Source organism: Salmo salar, chromosome 13 (genome assembly GCF_965601325.2).
Source record: "Salmo salar chromosome 13, fSalSal1, whole genome shotgun sequence".
Lineage (NCBI taxonomy): Eukaryota > Metazoa > Chordata > Actinopteri > Salmoniformes > Salmonidae > Salmo > Salmo salar.
Window position 1 is genome coordinate 24,839,914 of NC_138303.1, and position 18,029 is coordinate 24,857,942.

At 44.0% G+C, this 18,029-nt stretch overlaps 1 protein-coding gene across 1 annotated transcript; it reads left to right on the top strand.

The window, feature by feature from the left end:
* Window positions 1-428: 428 nt before the first annotated feature.
* On the top strand, window positions 429-7,250 carry LOC106566607 (protein tyrosine phosphatase domain-containing protein 1). The gene is made up of 9 exons (XM_082959693.1): window positions 429-491; window positions 1,637-1,673; window positions 2,180-2,345; window positions 2,438-2,518; window positions 2,639-2,760; window positions 2,858-2,995; window positions 3,108-4,150; window positions 4,441-5,161; window positions 5,245-7,250. Exons 1-8 carry the CDS (start codon window positions 429-431, stop codon window positions 4,699-4,701), a joined length of 1,911 nt encoding a protein of 636 aa, XP_082815819.1. The 3' UTR covers window positions 4,702-5,161; window positions 5,245-7,250.
* The last annotated feature ends 10,779 nt before the right edge of the window (window positions 7,251-18,029 follow it).

The following is an 18,029-nucleotide window of genomic DNA, read 5'->3' on the forward strand; positions in this document are numbered from 1 at the left end:
ACAATTACTCAATGTAACAGCACAGTAATACAATGTTACTAGAGTCATTACAATGTAACTACACAATACAAATCTATGTAAAGTGTTACCAAATAAAAGGTGCATTGTGTCCTCAGGATTCAACTAGACTGAAGTACTAAGGTGATCAGATAATACAAGAGATTACAGTAACCTTAAATCCTTCATGAACAACACAATCAGTTAAGTGCAGGACTGTCAATCCGCTAATCAATTTGTTCTCCTTACCATGTCACACATTCATCAATCATCTGTTGTGAAAGCCATTGTAAGCAACATGTTAGAGTGTGCGGCTTTCCTTTATTTTCAAGCAACATGTTCTACCTTACCAGAAGGTTCTATCTTACCAGAGGGACCTCAAGGACACTTTCCCTTCCCAATTACCATTCATTGTTGCAGAATGGTCTGAGATGCGTCAGTGTCGTATCTTTCCCTTCTTAGACGGATCCATAATCAGCTTTCAAGTGCCTCAGGTAAGCAAATCATGATCGAACTTGACACTGTGCTTCCTTTTTCATTCAGGTCCTGCCCCTTACCTGAATAGGATCGACTCAATTTTCTCTACAGTGTCTGAACCTGCATATTACAGTCAATGACAATTGCTTCACTTTGGTTGTTAATCCCATCAACAAACAAATGTACCATACGATTTTTTTTGTGTGTAGGATTGATATACAGTGCAGCATAGCACCCTGAATGACTCAATGAGATTACAGTTAATATTTTGGTGTAAACATACTATACATTGGATGTATTGATTTCTGATCACATGATGTCTCTGGATAATTGATCCGGAGATCGTAATGAAATGACTAACGAGTGTTATCTTGGTGTGGTTATGAACTGAACGGAGTTAAAATCTACATGGTCAGAGATGACCAGTCATTTTTGCTCTATTGTGAGGTGGAGTGGCCACTGGGGCTTTTGCCTGTTGAACCTATTTGTACAGTAATGAGATTAGTGGGTTAATCCAGGAGTCAGGAATAGACCTACTGCTCTTCCTCCTGAGGGAGGTACAGTACATGACTAAGGAGGAGAGAAGAGGAGCGTCCAGGGAGGTGTCTTAACGTCCAGAGCCATGCCACGGTTCAACCTACACCGCTGATGGTCCTCCTTTCTCAGACTCCTCTCAACGTAGGCAGCCCAGGATGCTGTATTCCCATGGATCAAAATACCTGTTGCTGGTGAGATACATGGCACTGCCAGTCCAGAGAGGAGCATAACGAATGCAGTGGATGGTGTCGTTGGCAAACCCTAATTTGCAGAGATAATCCAGGCTGATTAACTGAAGACCCGTGGTGGTGCAGGACAACTAAAGCTTAGATTTAAAGCATCTGAGCAGACTGCTGTCTGTGGTCCAACGTGGGCATGTGGAGTCGTTTTAGGTTCATGTCTGAAGATGCTGACGATCACTAGCTCCACATCCTTGTTGCTACAGGTGTAAGTGCTGAGGATACTTGATTTTACTATTTTGAGGTTGCTGTTACTTTGTTAATGTGATTAGGTTTTTATCTTAGACTGTGTGTGTGTGTGTGTGTGTGTGTGTGTGCATGCCAAGGCACTGCCATGGCAGTGGATGTCTGCCTGAGTATTCCGTCCTCTAGTACTCCACCCTCAGACAAGCAGTGGAGTCCCCTACCGCTTCATGGAGTCAGGTATGCCTATACTATATCATAGAGGATAATATATACTATTAACAAAACAAATTGTTCAGTATGTATGAGAAGTTGAAATAGGTTTTTGTGTTGCTATTTTTACAGTAATTCGGTTACGTGTGGTGGAGTGTGCCAGACAGATTAGCTAGCTGTAAATGGCTGAACACCTCATAGTTAAGCTTGACACTACTTCTTTACATTGTGAACACCTCATAGTTAAGCTTGACACTACTTATTTACAATGTGCTAATCCAATCACAGATGTTGAAAATGTAGTGTATGCTAGTGTATGCTTTACCGGTATGGTAGTCCATTGAAGTATCAGTTCTTTCCAAAATGTCTTCACAAGCAGACTGCAACATAAAATATATTTCTGAGTGGAAACTGCTGAGGTCAGATGGTTGAAGTGACAGAGGACGATATTCTACAAACACCACCATCCCACCACCCTTGATATCACCCCTCATCTCTCCTATAAAACCCCCAATCCTCCCTGTGTCTCCTAGTCAGGACCCCCCGGGCGAATTACACGTTGGTCGGGGAGGTGATGCGTCACGTCATACCTGGACCCACACAGTGCTCCATAGGGTGTGGAGGTCTGAACTGCAAGTATGAGGACCCTGACCGCTGGAGTGAGGACAAGCAGGCCATCAAAGGCCTCTACTCCTCCTGGTAGGAATCAGAAAGGCTCTATGAAAATGTGTATGTTGAACGTAAGTGGATTATACCCATGGATTTTATGTAGAAGCATGCCTTTTTTTCAGGGTCACAGAGAACCTACTTGCCATGGCCAGGCCCTCTACTGCATTAATAGAAAAGTACAACATCATTGACCAATTTAAAAGGTAATTTAATAGATTTACTATTTCAGGGTTTACTGTCCTCATAAATCAGTTCAATACAGCTAGTAAAAATAAAATAATAGATTCCTAATTCTGTGTGTGTGTGTGTGTGTGCGCGTGTAGATGTGGCCTAAAGACGGTGATAAACCTGCAGAGACCAGGGGAACACGCCAGCTGTGGTCCCAACACACTGGAACCAGAGAGTGGATTCTCCTACCGACCTGAGGTGTTCATGGAGAATGACAGTAAGTTTATGACTATTTCTCTACAATGACGAAAACTAAAGAAGCCAAAGGCAAACAGCATGAGAATGGTTAAATAACGACTGTTCTTATACTCCAGTATATTTCTATAACTTTGGATGGAATGACTATGGGGTGGCCTCCCTCACATCCATCCTGGACATGGTGAAAGTCATGTCCTTTGCGATGCAGGAGGGGAAAATGTCTGTCCACTGTCATGCTGGTCTGGGAAGAACAGGTAATGTAGTATAGGACAAAAAAGTTTATGACAGTCACAGTAATCAAAATGACTATGCTTTGTGGTCACGACTGACCCTAACGCTGATGGTTTTGCCTGTGTCTTCTCTCAGGTGTGTTGTTAGCGTGTTACCTGGTCTTCGCCACCAGGATGACCGCTGACCAGGCCATCGTGTTTGTACGTTCTAAACGTCCCAACTCCATCCAGACCAGAGGTCAGCTGTATTGTGTGCGGGAGTTTGCCCAGTTCTTGGTCCCCATCAGGAGTATTTTCTCCTACGCTGAGCCCAGAACTAACCCAGTCACCCTGTCCCAGTTCCTGACCCGCCAGAGACACATGCTGCACGGCTATGAGCGCCGGGAGCTCAGGCACCTGCCCAAGATCATCCATGTGATCTGCAAGCTGCTTCTGGACATCGCTGAGCACCGTCAGGTTATCGAGGAGGACATGCTGGACGTGAATGACATGACCGCCGAAGAGGAGGTGGAGTTTGAGCGCTACTACGACTTTGGCTTCACCAAGGGTAGCTTCGGGGGAGGCAGCATGGGGGACCGGCCCCGCTTACCAGGACCCCCAACCAAACACCGACACGCCAACGAACCGGCCCTCTTCTACCACCGCAAGAGCCTGAGCTACAGCGAGTCGGACGTGCAGAGGCTAGGCTCTGAGCTTCACCTGCTGACCCAACCTCTCTCCAACTTTCTGTCCGCTAGCAACATGCCTGTGGCCTGTTCTCCCTCCCTGAACTCCCTGTATAGAACCCTGGCCACGGCCAGCCCCGTCACCACCACATACAGCTCCCAAAATGGATCCTTCCCCCATGGGTCCCTCTGGGAGCAGAAGAGCCTGGCGGAGGGATCCCCACTCCTAAAGAAGAGGCAGAAAGCCTGCCAGAGCAGCAAGTCTGAGTGCCACCCTAAGCAGAAAACATTTGGCAGCATGTTGTTTAGGTGGAGGAAGAAGCAGAGGGAGAATTTAGCGAACAATGGGAATGTGTCCCAGGTGTTTCAGACTGAGGAGTCAGAGGTGCCCTTCATCACCATCCAGACAGAGCTGTCCAAGGAGGCCAGGCGGGTGCTGGTGGCCCAGGCCCTGGCTGTGGATCTGGAGCTGGATGGAGAGGAGGAACACAGGGAGAGACTCCACGCCTGGCAGGTAGGAACTCGATATTTAATCACATCGGTTTTTTTAATACTGTCCATACAATATACCAATATCTCTATTTCCTGAAATATTATTAGATGTGTAATGGTACTTATAGAGTAACATAGCACAATTGACAAATAATGTATACCTGAACCTTATCTGACAACTACATTTGTACATAAAGGAAATTCATATAGGTTTGATTTTCCTTTTTGATACTGCAGTGCCATTAGGTTAACGCCAGTAGGCCTTTTGTGTGCTTGGGCGGCAATGATTGTCTATTTTGTATCTGTTTTCAGTCCGGGTTAAACACGGGAGGGGCTTGGGAGAGGCTGTGTACATTGGAGAAGGATCCATTTGTGCTCTCTGGGCTGATGTGGACCTGGCTGGAGCAGCTGAAGGAGCCAGTCATCTCTGTCAGAGATGTACAGAAACTGGACCTTAACGACAGTGATCCTGCAAACCCAGAGGCTGTCTTCAAACCACTGGACCAGGTCAGCAGCACTTATTGTAGGCCACATCAGGGCTTCTCACTCTGGGCCCAATCCTACTGTACATGATAGATCTAGCACAGAAAACTTGGACTTACTAAATACTATGTGAATCTACTGACTACTTCTGGTCAGTTAACCTATTCATTTGGGTGAAGCAGTTGCCTAGAGGTTAGAGCAGCCGAAAGCCCCGGGCCAGGCAACACAAAAATGGGAATCGAACCGAACCTGCAGCTGGAAGGCTGTTGGTCTCTGATCCCATGTACCATCTCCTACCTTGTGCCCTTGAGCGAGGCACTTAAACCCCCCATAATTGCTCCCCACAAATGGCCCACAGTTTCTGGGGTGTTGGAAAAGACACAAGACACATTTTTGTTGAACAATAAAGCTGTATTCTATTTGACCACATCCCCTCCAGGCTCCCAGGGAGATGTTGATGTGCATTCTGGACTGTATGGCTCATGTTCTCACAATACCAGAAGAGGTGGAGGCTGCTTTCCTGGAGCGCACCATCAAGGCTTTCACCAAGGTAGAATACTAGATGATGTAGCGTTCTCCCTTTTAACCACAGTAGTTTAAAGGGGTATAAACAGCTGTTTTGACTCTTCACAGATGGGAAAATGCTCAGCGGTGTATCCGGCCATGACAGAGATCCTAAGGCTGGTCCTACATGACATGAGGTTTATAGCCATAGAGGAGGATGAGGTAGCATTTATGCCTCCCGGCCCTATTATGCTGACCCCATAGCCCTGCTGGATTCTGCTGGATTCTGTTCCAGACTGTCCCTATGTAGAGACTTGTTATATATTAAACAGCCATATACAGTGGCAAGAAAAAGTATGTGAACCCTTTGGAATTACCTGGACTTCTGCATCAATTGGTCATACAATTTGATCTGATCTTCATCTAGGTTACAACAATAGACAAACACAGTCTGCTTAAACTAATAACACAAAAAATTATACGTTTTCATGTCTTTATTGAACACACACCGTGTAAACATTCGCAGTGCAGGGTGGGAAAAGTATTTTAACCATTGGATTTAATAACTGGTTGACCCTCCTTTGGCAGCATTAATTTCAAGCAAACGTTTTCTGTAGTTGCGCATCAGACCTGCACAACGGTCAGGAGGAGAATTTTGGACCATTCCTCTTTACAAAACTGTTTCAGTTCAGCAATATTCTTGGGATGTCTGGTGTGAACTGCTCTCTTGAGGTCATGCCACAGCATCTCAATTGGGTTGAGGTCAGGACTCTGACTGGGCCTCTCCACAAGGCATATTTTCTTCTGTTGAAGCCATTCTGTTGTTGATTTACTTCTGTGTTTTAGGTTGTTGTCCTGTTGCATCACCCAACTTCTGTTGAGCTTCAATTGGCGGACAGATAGCCTTACATTCTCCTACAAAATGTCTTGCTAAACTTTCCGTCGATGATAGCAAGCTGTCCAGGCCAGTAGCGCTGTGGAACATCCAGATGCTCTTTTGCGAACTTCAGACGTGCAGCAATGTTTTTTTTGGACAGCAGTGGCTTCTTCCGTGGTGTCCTCCCATGAACACCATTCTTGTTTAGTGTTTTACGTATTGTAGACTCGTCAACAGAGATGTTAGCATGTTCCAGAGATTTCTGTAAGTCTTTAGCTGACACTAGGATTCTTCTTAACCTCATTGAGCATTCTGCGCAGGACACTCCTAGGGAGAGTAGCTACAGTGCTGAACTTTCTCCATTTACAGACAATTTGTCTTACCGTGGACTGATGAACATCAAGGCTTTTAGAGATTCTTTTGTAACCCTTTTCAGCTTTATGCAAGTCAACAATTCTTAATCTTAAATCTTCTGAGATCTCTTTTGTTCGAGGCATGGTTCACATCAGGCAATGCTTCTTGTGAGTAGCTAACTCAAATTTTGCGAGTGTTTTTATAGGGCAAGGCAGCTCTAACCAACATCTCCAATCTCGTCTCATTGATTGGACTCCTGGACTCCAAATAGCTTTTGGAGAAGTCATTAGCCTAGGGGTTCACATACTTTTCCCAGCCTAGACTGTGAATGTTTAAATGATGTATTCAATATAATTTGTGTTATTAGTTTAAGCAGACTGTGTTTGTCTGTTGTTGTGAATTAGATGAAGATCAGATCTAATTGTATGACCAATTTATGCAGAAATCCAGATAATTCCAAAGTGTTCACATACTTTTTCTATGTTGTGCCTTCCTGCGCAGTTTGGGTTGTTTTGAATCCACAGTTTTTGTTATGTTGTCATCACATATTGTACTTTAAGTGTATTGTATATAAAATATGACTTGTTTACTTCAATATTGAACAGTTACAATGCAGTCCCAAGAAAATGCAGTTTATTTCAGAGTTTAAAATTAAAGTGTCAGTTTGGTTTTGTTAAGCAGATCAAGGTGGAGTATTTGTTACAGTATATGCCTTAAAGACTTGTAGTTATATTGAACATCCAAGACATTCATTTAAATACTTCATCTCCACGTAAAGCCAGCTCAGTGACTATCACCATCCCTGTACAGAAATGTGGTATTACACAAAAATAAAGTATCATAGCACGGTAAACTGCAATGGTTTTCCCATTCATTCTTGCATGGGCAGGCTTAACATAATGGCATAGTTGTTTAGTTATGCATTAGTTATTGATTACAATGTCAGTTGCATAAACAAATGGTTTATAAAGCAGGCACAATAGCAGTGATTAAACTACTCGTAAAACAGTGGTGTAAAAAATACCCAATTTTCATACTTGAGTAAAAGTAAAGATACAGTTGAAGTCGGAAGTTTTTATTTATTTATTTAACCTTTATTTAACCAGGTAGGCTAGTTGAGAACAAGTTCTCATTTGCAACTGCGACCTGGCCAAGATAAAGCAAAGCAGTTTGACACATACAACAACACAGAGTTACACATGGAATAAACAAACATACAATCAATAATACAGTAGAAAAATCTATATACAGCATGTACAAATGAGGTAGGATAAGCGAGGTAAGGCAATAAATAGGCCATGGTGGCGAAGTAATTACAATATAGCAATTAAACAGTGGAATGGTAGAATGTGCAGAAGATGACTGTGCAAGTAGATACTGGGATGCAAAGGAGCAAAATAAATAAATAAATGCAGTATGGGGATGAGGTAGATTGGATGAGCTATTTACAGATGAGCTATGTGCAGTGATCTGTGAGCTGCTCTGACAACTGGTGCTTAAAGCTAGTGAGGGAGATATGAGTCTCCAGCTTCAGTGATTTTTGCAGCTCGTTCCAGTCATTGGCAGCAGAGAACTGGAAGGAAAGGCGACCAAAGGAGGAATTGGCTTTGGGGGTGACCAGTGAGCTATACCTGCTGGAGCGCTTGCTACGAGTGGGTGCTGCTAAGGTGACCAGTGAGCTCAGATAAGGCGGGGCTTTACCTAGCAGAGACTTGTAGATAACCTGTAGCCAGTGGGTTTGGCGACGAGTATGAAGCGAGGGCCAACTAACGAGAGCGCACAGGTCGCAGTGGTGGGTAGTGTATGGGGCTTTGGTGACAAAACGGATGGCACTGTGATAGACTGCATCCAATTGGTTGAGTAGAGTGTTGGAGGCTATTTTATAGATGACATCGCCGAAGTCGAGGATCGGTAGGATGGTCAGTTTTACGAGGGTATGTTTGGCAGCATGAGTGAAGGATGCTTTGTTGCGATATAGGAAGCCGATTCTAGATTTAATTTTGGATTGGAGATGCTTAATGTGAGTCTGGAAGGAGAGTTTACAGTCTAACCAGACACCTAGGTATTTGTAGTTGTCCACGTATTCTAAGTCAGAGCCGTCCAGAGTAGTGACGCTGGACAGGCGGGCAGTGATCGATTGAATAGCATGCATTTAGTTTTACTTGCATTTAAGAGCAGTTGGAGGCCATAGAAGGAGAGTTGTATGGCATTGAAGCTTGTCTAGAGGTTAGTTAACACAGTGTCCAAAGAGGGGCCAGAAGTATACAGAATGGTGTCGTCTGTGTAGAGGTGGATCAGAGAATCACCAGCAGCAAGAGCGACATCATTGATGTATACAGAGAAGAGAGTCGGCCAGAGAATTGAACCCATAGAGACTGCCAGAGGTCCGGACAACAGGCCCTCCGATTTGAAACACTGAACTCTATCAGAGAAGTAGTTGGTAATCCAGGCAAGGTAATCATTTGAGAAACCAAGGCTGTCAAGTCTGCCAATAAGAATGTGGTGATTGACAGAGTCAAAAGCCTTGACCAGGTCGATGAATACGGCTGCACAGTAATGTCTCTTGTCGATGGCGGTTATGATATCGTTTATGACCTTGAGCGTGGCTGAGGTGCACCCATGACCAGCTCTGAAACCAGATTGCATAGCGGAGAAGGTACGGTGGGATTCGAAATGATCGGTAATCTGTTTGTTAACTTGGTTTTCGAATACCTTAGAAAGACAGGGTAGGATAGATATAGGTCTGTAGCAGTTTGGGTCTAGAGTTTCACCCCCTTTGAAGAGGGGGATGACCGCGGCAGCTTTCCAATCTTTGGGAATCTCAGACGATACGAAAGAGAGGTTGAACAGGCTAGAAATAGGGGTTGCAACAATTTCGGCAGATAATTTTAGAAAGAGAGGGTCCAGATTGTCTAGCCCGGCTGATTTGTAGGGGTCCAGATTTTGGGGGCTTGGGCAGGTTGCTGTGGAGGGTGCTGGGCAGTTGACCGGGGTAGGGGTAGCCAGGTGGAAAGCATGGTCAGCCGTAGAGAAATGCTTATTGAAATTCTCAATTATAGTGGATTTATCGGTGGTAACAGTGTTTCCTAGCCTCAGAGCAGTGGGCAGTTGGGAGGAGGTGGTCTTATTCTCCATGGACTTTACAGTGTCCCAGAACTTTTTTGAGTTTGTACTACAGGATGCAAATTTCTGTTAGGAAAGCTAAGGCTAGCTTTTTCAAACTGCCTGTGTATATTTGTTCCTAACTTCCCTGAAAAGTTGCATATCACAGGGGCTATTCGATGCTAATGCAGAACGCCACAGGATGTTTTTGTGCTGGTCATGGGCAGACAGATCTGGAGTGAACCAAGGACTATATCTATTCCTGGTTCAAATTTTTTTGAATGGAGCATGCTTGTTTAAGATGGTGAGGAAGGCACTTTTAAAGAATAACCAGGCATCCTCTACTGACGGGATGAGGTCAATGTCATTCCAGGATACCTGGGCCACGTCGATTAGAAAGGCCTGCTCGCAGAAATATTTTAGGGAGCGTTTGACAGTGATGAGGGGTGGTCGTTTGATCGCAGACACATTATGGATGCAGGCAATGAGGCAGTGATCGCTGAGATCTTGATTGAAAACCGCAGAGGTGTATTTGGAGGGCGAGTTAGTTAGGATGATATCTATGAGGGTGCCCGTGTTTACGGATTTGGGGTTGTACCTGGTAGGTTCATTGATCATTTGTGTGAGATTGAGGGCATCAAGCTTAGATTGTAGGATGGCCGGGGTGTTAAGCATATCCCAGTTTAGGTCACCTAGTAGCACGAGCTCAGAAGATAGATGGGAGGCAATCAATTCATATATGGTGTCGAGGGCACAGCTGGGAGCAGAGGGTGGTCTATAGCAAGCAGCAATGGTGAGAGACTTGTTTCTGGAAATTTTCTGCATTTTTAGAAGTAGAAGCTCAAATTGTTTGGGTACAGACCTGGATAGCCTGCAGAGTTCTGTCTTACTATCTTTGCACTAGATTGCAACACCGCCCCCTTTGGCAGTTCTATCTTGGAGGAAAATGTTATATTTAGGGATGGAGATTTCAGGGTTTTTGGTGGTTTTCCTAAGCCGGGATTCAGACACGGCTAAGACATCCGGGTTGGCAGAGTGTGCTAAAGCAGTGAGTAAAACAAACTTAGGGAGTAGGCTTCTAATGTTAACATGCATGAAACCAAGGCTTTTATGGTTACATATGTCAACAAATGAGAGCACCTGGGGAGTGGAGCTAGGCACTGCAGGACCTGGATTAGCCTCTACATCACCAGAGGAACAGAGGAGAAGTAGGATAAGGGTACGGCTAAAGGCTATACGAACTGGCCGTCTAGCACGTTCGGAACAGAGAGTAAAAGGAGCAGGTTTCTAGGCACAATAGCATAGATTCAAGGCATAGTGTACAGACAAAGGTAAGGTAGGATGTGAGTACATTGGAGGTAAACCTAGGCATTGAGTAATGATGAGAGAGATATAGTCTCTAGAGATGTTTAAACCAGGTGATGTCATCGCATATGTAGGAGGTGGAACAACATGGTTGGTTAAGGCATACTGAGCAGGGCTAGAGGCTCTACAATGAAATAAGACAGTAATCACTAACCAGGACAGTAATGGACGAGGCATATTGATATTAGAGAGAGGCATGCGAAGCCAAGTGATCATATGGGTCCAGTGAGTGGTTGGGCTGGCTGGGGACATGGCGATTCAGACAGTTAGCAGACTGGGGCTAACAAGCTAGCAGTTAGCAGACTGGGGCTAACAAGCTAGCAGTTAGCAGACTGGGGCTAGCAAGCTAGCAGTTAGCAGACTGGGGCTAGCAAGCTAGCAGTTAGCAGACCGGGGCTAGCAAGCTAGCAGTTAGCAGACCGGGGCTAGCAAGTTAGCAGAAGGGCCTTTGGGGGACGTTGCGATGGAGGAAAGTCTGTTTTTGCCTCCTCGTGCGGTGATGTCGATAGACCAGTCGTGGATTAGCAGGGTTCCAAGTAGCTCTAGATAGCTAGCAGGCCGCGGTTAGCAGAATGGTCCTTCAGCGGACGTCACGCCTGAGGGGCCTGTTGGAATCCTCGGGCAGATTGTCAATATTCCAGTCGTAGAGGATCGGCGGGGTTCCGTGCCCCGTACTGGCAACAGAAGGGGTCCGGATATTCTAGCCCAGGAGTGGGCTTCGGTGGTAGCCCAGGAGCCCTAGCCAGGCTAGCTTCAGGCTAATTGGTGCTTGCTCCGGGATGGAAACGTTAGCCAGGAGTAGTCACCTGGGATTGCGGTTAGCTAGTTGCGAAGATCCAGATGAAAAGGTTCAGAGTTTGCGATAGGAATCCGGGGATATGGAGAGAAAAATAAGTCCGTTATGCTCTGGTTTGAGTCACGTTGTACGAACTGGCAAGAGCTTTCCGAGCTAAAGGTTAGCTGATGACCGCTAGCAGTGGTTTGCTGACTGATAGCTGGCTAGCTTCAGTTGAGGGATTCCAGATCCGAAGTAAATAGAAATACTTTAAAAAAAAAAATAATGATCCATGCCACATTGGGTGAGGCGGGTTGCAGGAGAGTATTTAGAAGTTGAGGTTTAGGAAAATATTTTAAAAAGATATGCGAAGAAAAATATATAAAAAGTTATATACAAGGGACACGACAGGACAAAGACAAAGACGTCTGACTGCTACGCCATCTTGGAAATCAATCTTTCGGAATGTAGTGGAGTAAAAGTTGTCAAAAATATAAATAGAAAGGTACAGGTACAAAAACGACTTAAGTAATACTTAAAAGTATTTTTACTTAAGTACTTTACACCACTGCTCGTAAATATGTAGACATTTCAGTGACTGGTGCGAACTGCTGTAGAACCTGTGAAGTCCTCCCACAGGGAGGAGTGTTGCACGGGAGTTGAAAGAGTAGGCCTTCAGGACATCCTTCATATCCACTGCTTCCACTGAGGCCAAAATGCTTCAGTAATCAAAGACCACATTATGAATGCTTTGTAAACACAAGACATGAAATGTAAATCAGTTCATCACTACAGTACTTAAATACAGAGCCAGAATGTACTATCTTATTTGTTTCCTTGATGGATGGAAATGTCTGCTGTACCTGGATATGGAGTGAGAGGCTCCCAGTAAGTAGTATCGACTTGCCAGGGTGAGCCCTTTGTCTCTGTCAGTTTTCCACATTCACACTCTTAAGGACAGGTCCTGAGACGTAGTGACTACACGTAAACCATCCTGAGAGACAATTCATTTCCACACACTCTTACAAATAGATTTTTATTCCATGAGATATCCTGGCTAAACAAGGGCCAAAGTATTTTAAAGAATACATCTAGGGGAGAATAGAATATTGATCTAGAACACTGCAGATACTATGTATTGTGCTGACATGCGTTTCCCTGATACTAGTAGAGCACCAAAAGAAACAATCCAATCTTATCCATGGTTATTATCATCCGTAGTAGATACGCACAACAAATTAGAGTGAAAACTTGACCACATAAATGGAGGAGATTGGTCCATTATGGTCCTTGAAGCTACTCTTTTTGGCATGGGTAGCTAGCCTGCTAATTGTTTTTGTTCGAATTATGCATCTGGACACTGTACCTAGTAGTGGGGAGTCAACTCCAAATGAATCGATTCGTCGACGGACATTTCTGGGTGTCATGCTGGAATTGACTCCTAACATTCAGTATTGTTGCAACGGAGGAAACTATTTTCCGTAGTCTACTTCGTGAACACAAACTTTCGCATCTTTCACAGCAACGAAAGAGCAAGCTAGCGAGAGACGGAGGGATCACAGCCAGGCATAGGCAGGCATGTCAGCCACCAGGCAGAACGTCAGAATCGTGCATCGGTAATCAAAAGATGTAGGCTATAGGCTACCGCAATGCTGTATTTCGCAATTTCTTTGCGAAATACATGCAAGTTCACTAAAGTAGGGGCCATCAATGAGTAGGCTGAGCTACAGACCGCAACAGACCGAAGACCAAACACATATTCACGTTTTTCATAGCAAAGAGAAAGAGGACCAGGACAGGGAGAGAGAGCAGGTAGAGAGTCGGTCAGAACTGTGCACTTAGGCTATATTTTGGTAATCTGTATCTAGCAATGCCTCGTAAATTCACCAAAAGTATATGCAATAAGGCCCGAGGAGATGTGGTATATGGCCAATATACCACGACTAAGGGCTGTTCTTATGCAGGACGCAATGCCTGGACACAGTCCTTAGCCATGGTATATTGGGCATATATCACAAACCCCCGAGGTGCCTTGTTGCTATTATAAACTGGTTACCAACGTAATTACAGCAGTAAAAATACCTGTTTTGTCATACCCGTGGAATACGGTCTGATATACCCCGGCTGTCAGCCAATCATCATTCAGGGCTCGAACCACCCAGTTTATAATAAAGTATATATTAGGCTATCAATGATTATGGCTAAGATATTCTTTATAGTGCCAGTGAATTGAAGTTGAACATTGCCAAATGCATCAGTTTAATTAGGCCTAAGTGTCCAATAAAAAGTGTTGCCTATAGCTTATTTAATGAAATGCTGGTGGCTCTCCACGAACAGGGTTGGAGAGCCCTGTCCTAGGCAATAGATCGCAAAGCAGCATCCCCGCTTAACTTTTTGGAAATGGCAAGTTACAGTTTTTCCCAATTGTTTACACACTAAAATTGGAACTTGAAACGCAATCACAGAAACCTGAATCTCATGTACCAAATCTCTAAACCAAGTCTGCAAAATTGCAAGCACAATTCCTGCTTTACACTCAGTTTTCAATTCTATATCACACTTTTTGCAAAACACTACACACAGTTCTCTATATTAGGCACAGCATTCAAAATTAAAATCTCTTTAGTCCCTTTGGAAAGCAACGCCAATCACAATGCCAAGCTCTATACACCAATTGGCAACACCCACTCCTCACAGGTGTAAACACTAGTTGCTGAATTGTTCACTTAGAAATCAGAGCTTTAGCACTATAAAAGGCCACAGATGAGCTCTCCTGTTTTGGAGGAAAATGGAAGTCAATGGTGAAGCAAGAGCTATAGGTGAAGGAGTGAGAGTAAGTGGAGGAAGAGGAGGACGAGGAAGGACAGTTGTCTCAGATGAGATCAGGGCCACGTTGGTTGACCATGTGCTCAACCATGGATTGACTATGAGATTGGCTGGGCAGAGAGTTCAGCCCAACCTGAGCCGCTACACGGTTGCATCTATCATCCGTACATTCAGAAATGACAACCGGTAAGTTACCTACCATCTACACTATGCTCTTTATGTATGTATACTGAAGTATTCTGCAGTCCAACATATCAGTAGGCCTATGTTACTCAATGATTGTTGGCCAATGTTACAGTAATATCATTTCATATTGAAAGAAAATAGATTATTTTAGCTTACTGTAACCAATCATGTCATATATGTGGATCTTCTGCAGAACTGAGAGACGGCCAGGCCGTGGTGGAAGACACCGGCTGTTCACACCAGAACAGGAGACCGCTATTGTAAACATGGTGGTGATGGCAAACAATACCATTAGACTACGAGAAATCCACAACCACATAATTGCAGACAACACAATATTCAATAACATTCACCGGGTGGGCTTGTCTACATTGGACCGTGTATTACAGCGCAACCGAATCCAGATGAAACCGGTCTACAGGGTGCCATTTGAGCAAAACTCAGAGAGAGTTAAAGAACAGCGCTATGAATATGTGAAAGTACTATACTGTGAATTTACTATCATATCAGCACTGTATGGACACATTACAGTACTGTAATCCAGTGTATTGTGCCTCACCATATTGACTGCTCTAGGTCTATGTCACATATTGTCTTGTCTGTTTCAGAGAGTCTTGGAGCTGGATGCTGCTGCAATTCAGCATGTTTATATTTACATTGATGAGGCTGGCTTCAACCTAGCCAAAAGAAGGGGATGGGATGGAACATTATTGGCCACCGTGCCATTGTGAATGTCCCTAGACAGCATGGAGGGAATATCACCATGTGCGCAGCCGTTAGCCAGCAAGGCTTCCTCCATCACCATGCCAACCTTGGTCCCTACAACACCTCCCTTCTCATCAGGGGATGGACACACTACATGGCATCCTCATTCCAGCCCGAGCAGAGGGTGGACCAGAGCAGCCCAGGTATGTTGTCATCTGGGACAACGTGAGTTTCCACCGGGCTGATCTGGTCCGCAACTGGTTCATCGACCACCAACAATTTATTGTGCTATACCTCCCACCATATTCTCCATTCCTAAAAGCAATTGAAGAGTTTTTTTCGGCATGGAGATGGAAGGTGTATGACCGCCATCCCCTCACACGCGTGCCTCTTCTCCAGGCAATGGAGGATGCATGTGGTGACGTTAGTGGGGGCTTTCGGCAGCTGGATCCGTCACTCCAGAAGATTCTTTCCCCGCTGTTTAGCCAGAGAGAACATCTCTTGTGATGTAGATAAGGTGCTGTGGCCAGACCAAAATAGGAGGCAGGATGCAGCCTAATGTATTTTTTCTTATATTTTGCATGTGTTTTTGTATTTCGAGTTTTGAAAGAATGAGCCACTTTCATTATTATAATTTTTTTTTACAGAAAACACGATCTTCCTGAATGTTTTTCCTGGTTTTCTCCTGGTTTTCTCCTGTTGGGCATGGAAAGTGTTCCATTCAAAAATACAGCATTTTGGAAATAAATGACAATGTTTTTGTTACTGTATTGCATTTGTGTGTGTTGAGTTATGTATATTTGAGTAGGTATACATTACTGTAACAATATTTTACAGCCAGCTACAGTGTAACACTGATAATGCAAAAGGCATAAACCTACTGATGGGATATTTATCACTGTGTTGTTGGTTGGTAGACAGATCTATTCATATGACGCGTGTGTTATTTTGATGCAAAAAGAGCATTTTGTTAAGAGATAAAACAGTTTTGAATGCAGTGTTTGCTTTTGCTAGAGATTTGTAGAGTTTTGCATTTTGTGTTTGTGGTTTTGTGTTTAGAGTTATAGGGAAAATGGGCCAGAAATTGAGCAAACGTGTGTAAAATATTGTGGAAAACTTTCTCATCTATTAACACAGTCAAGCGCAAATTCGGTTCAGCAGCGCAAAGCAGCAGGATGTGGGGCATTGTTATTAGGAAGGATGTCTACCATTTATGGATCGCTAAAATAATGATTATGCGCACACTTCATAAATGTAAATATTATGGGGAGACATACATTTGGCAGCCAAGCACGAGTTATCAGTGTAGCCTGTTATCGTCTAGACACGGCGTTGAAACATCGTCACGCCTACAATAAAAACCTCCAGGCTTCCATCAAGAGTCAATTCAATTTGAGAAGAAAAAAATAATAATTACAGAGGGCAGTTTGGGAAAAACGAATCCTATGTGAATCGTCCTCTAGTTAACATTAGCCTTCTACCTCTAGCTACATATTGAACTTCCATCCTCTCAGGCCAGGGGCACAACAACGTATGAATAAATGCTTGGATCAGAAAAACCATTATAATCATTGGCCAGTACAGATAATTAAATCAAACCAAATCCCTACCTCCATCCATGGCTAATTTAGGATAGAGTGGCAACATGGTCATACTCGTTTGGACCAGACAGTATCAGATAGATGGCCTACATGTAGAGTGACAGAGGGGCGCTGTTTCACTCGCTCGGATGCTTTCTCCTGTGAGATACATTCAGCCTCTTGCGAACTGAAGGAAAATTATGAAACACAGAGAGACGAAAGATGAAAATAAAAACATAAAATAGTAACTTTTTGGGGGAAGCCTGGCTTCGCTTGCCGTCCATGAATATACGCCACTGACTTTACGGAACATCTTACTAAACTTTAGACATATGAGTTCCCACCCCCGGTCTCAGGGATGGTTAACTCCGGAAACTCCTTTGGTCTCTATTGAGTTAGGTAAATCAGCTTTTAGGTTTCTTGCACCTTATTTGTGGAAAAATCTTCAAAATGTTCTTAAATGTGATATTTTGGTGCCTCTTGTGCAATTCAGAAACGTGATTGAGGACCTTATTACTGATGAATGTGTTTGTTTTTTATGACCATGTTGTTCTTTTTGCTTGTATTTTGTATTTATATTTATATTGATGTTTTTTTTTCTGTAATTAATGTAATTCAAGGCTCATCTGTAAAATAGATCTTGGTCTCAGTATGACTCCCTGATAAAATAAAGGTTAAATTAAAATGAGATGGTGTGTATGAGCATCCGAGCAAGAGTCGACTCCTATGACTCCAACCACAGGAGTTGGAGTTGAGCAAGAGTAGACTCCTATGACTCCAACCACAGGAGTTGGAGTTGAGCAAGAGTCGACTCCTATGACTCCAACCACAGGAGTTGGAGTTGAGCAAGAGTCGACTCCTATGACTCCAACCACAGGAGTTGGAGTTGAGCAAGAGTAGACTCGTATGACTCCAACCACAGGAGTTGGAGTTGAGCAAGAGTCGACTCCTATGACTCCAACCACAGGAGTTGGAGTTGAGCAAGAGTAGACTCCTATGACTCCAACCACAGGAGTTGGAGTTGAGCAAGAGTCGACTCCTGTGACTCCAACCACAGGAGTTGGAGTTGAGCAAGAGTAGACTCCTATGACTCCAACCACAGGAGTTGGAGTTGAGCAAGAGTCGACTCCTATGACTCCAACCA

Bases quoted from the DNA above. Each gene is read 5' to 3' on its own strand.
- LOC106566607 (XM_082959693.1), top strand. From the start codon at position 429: ATGCGTCAGTGTCGTATCTTTCCCTTCTTAGACGGATCCATAATCAGC. The intron at 1,674-2,179 runs GTATGCCTATAC...TGTGTCTCCTAG, and splicing joins CTACCGCTTCATGGAGTCAG to TCAGGACCCCCCGGGCGAAT. The intron at 2,519-2,638 runs GTAATTTAATAG...GTGCGCGTGTAG, and splicing joins ATCATTGACCAATTTAAAAG to ATGTGGCCTAAAGACGGTGA.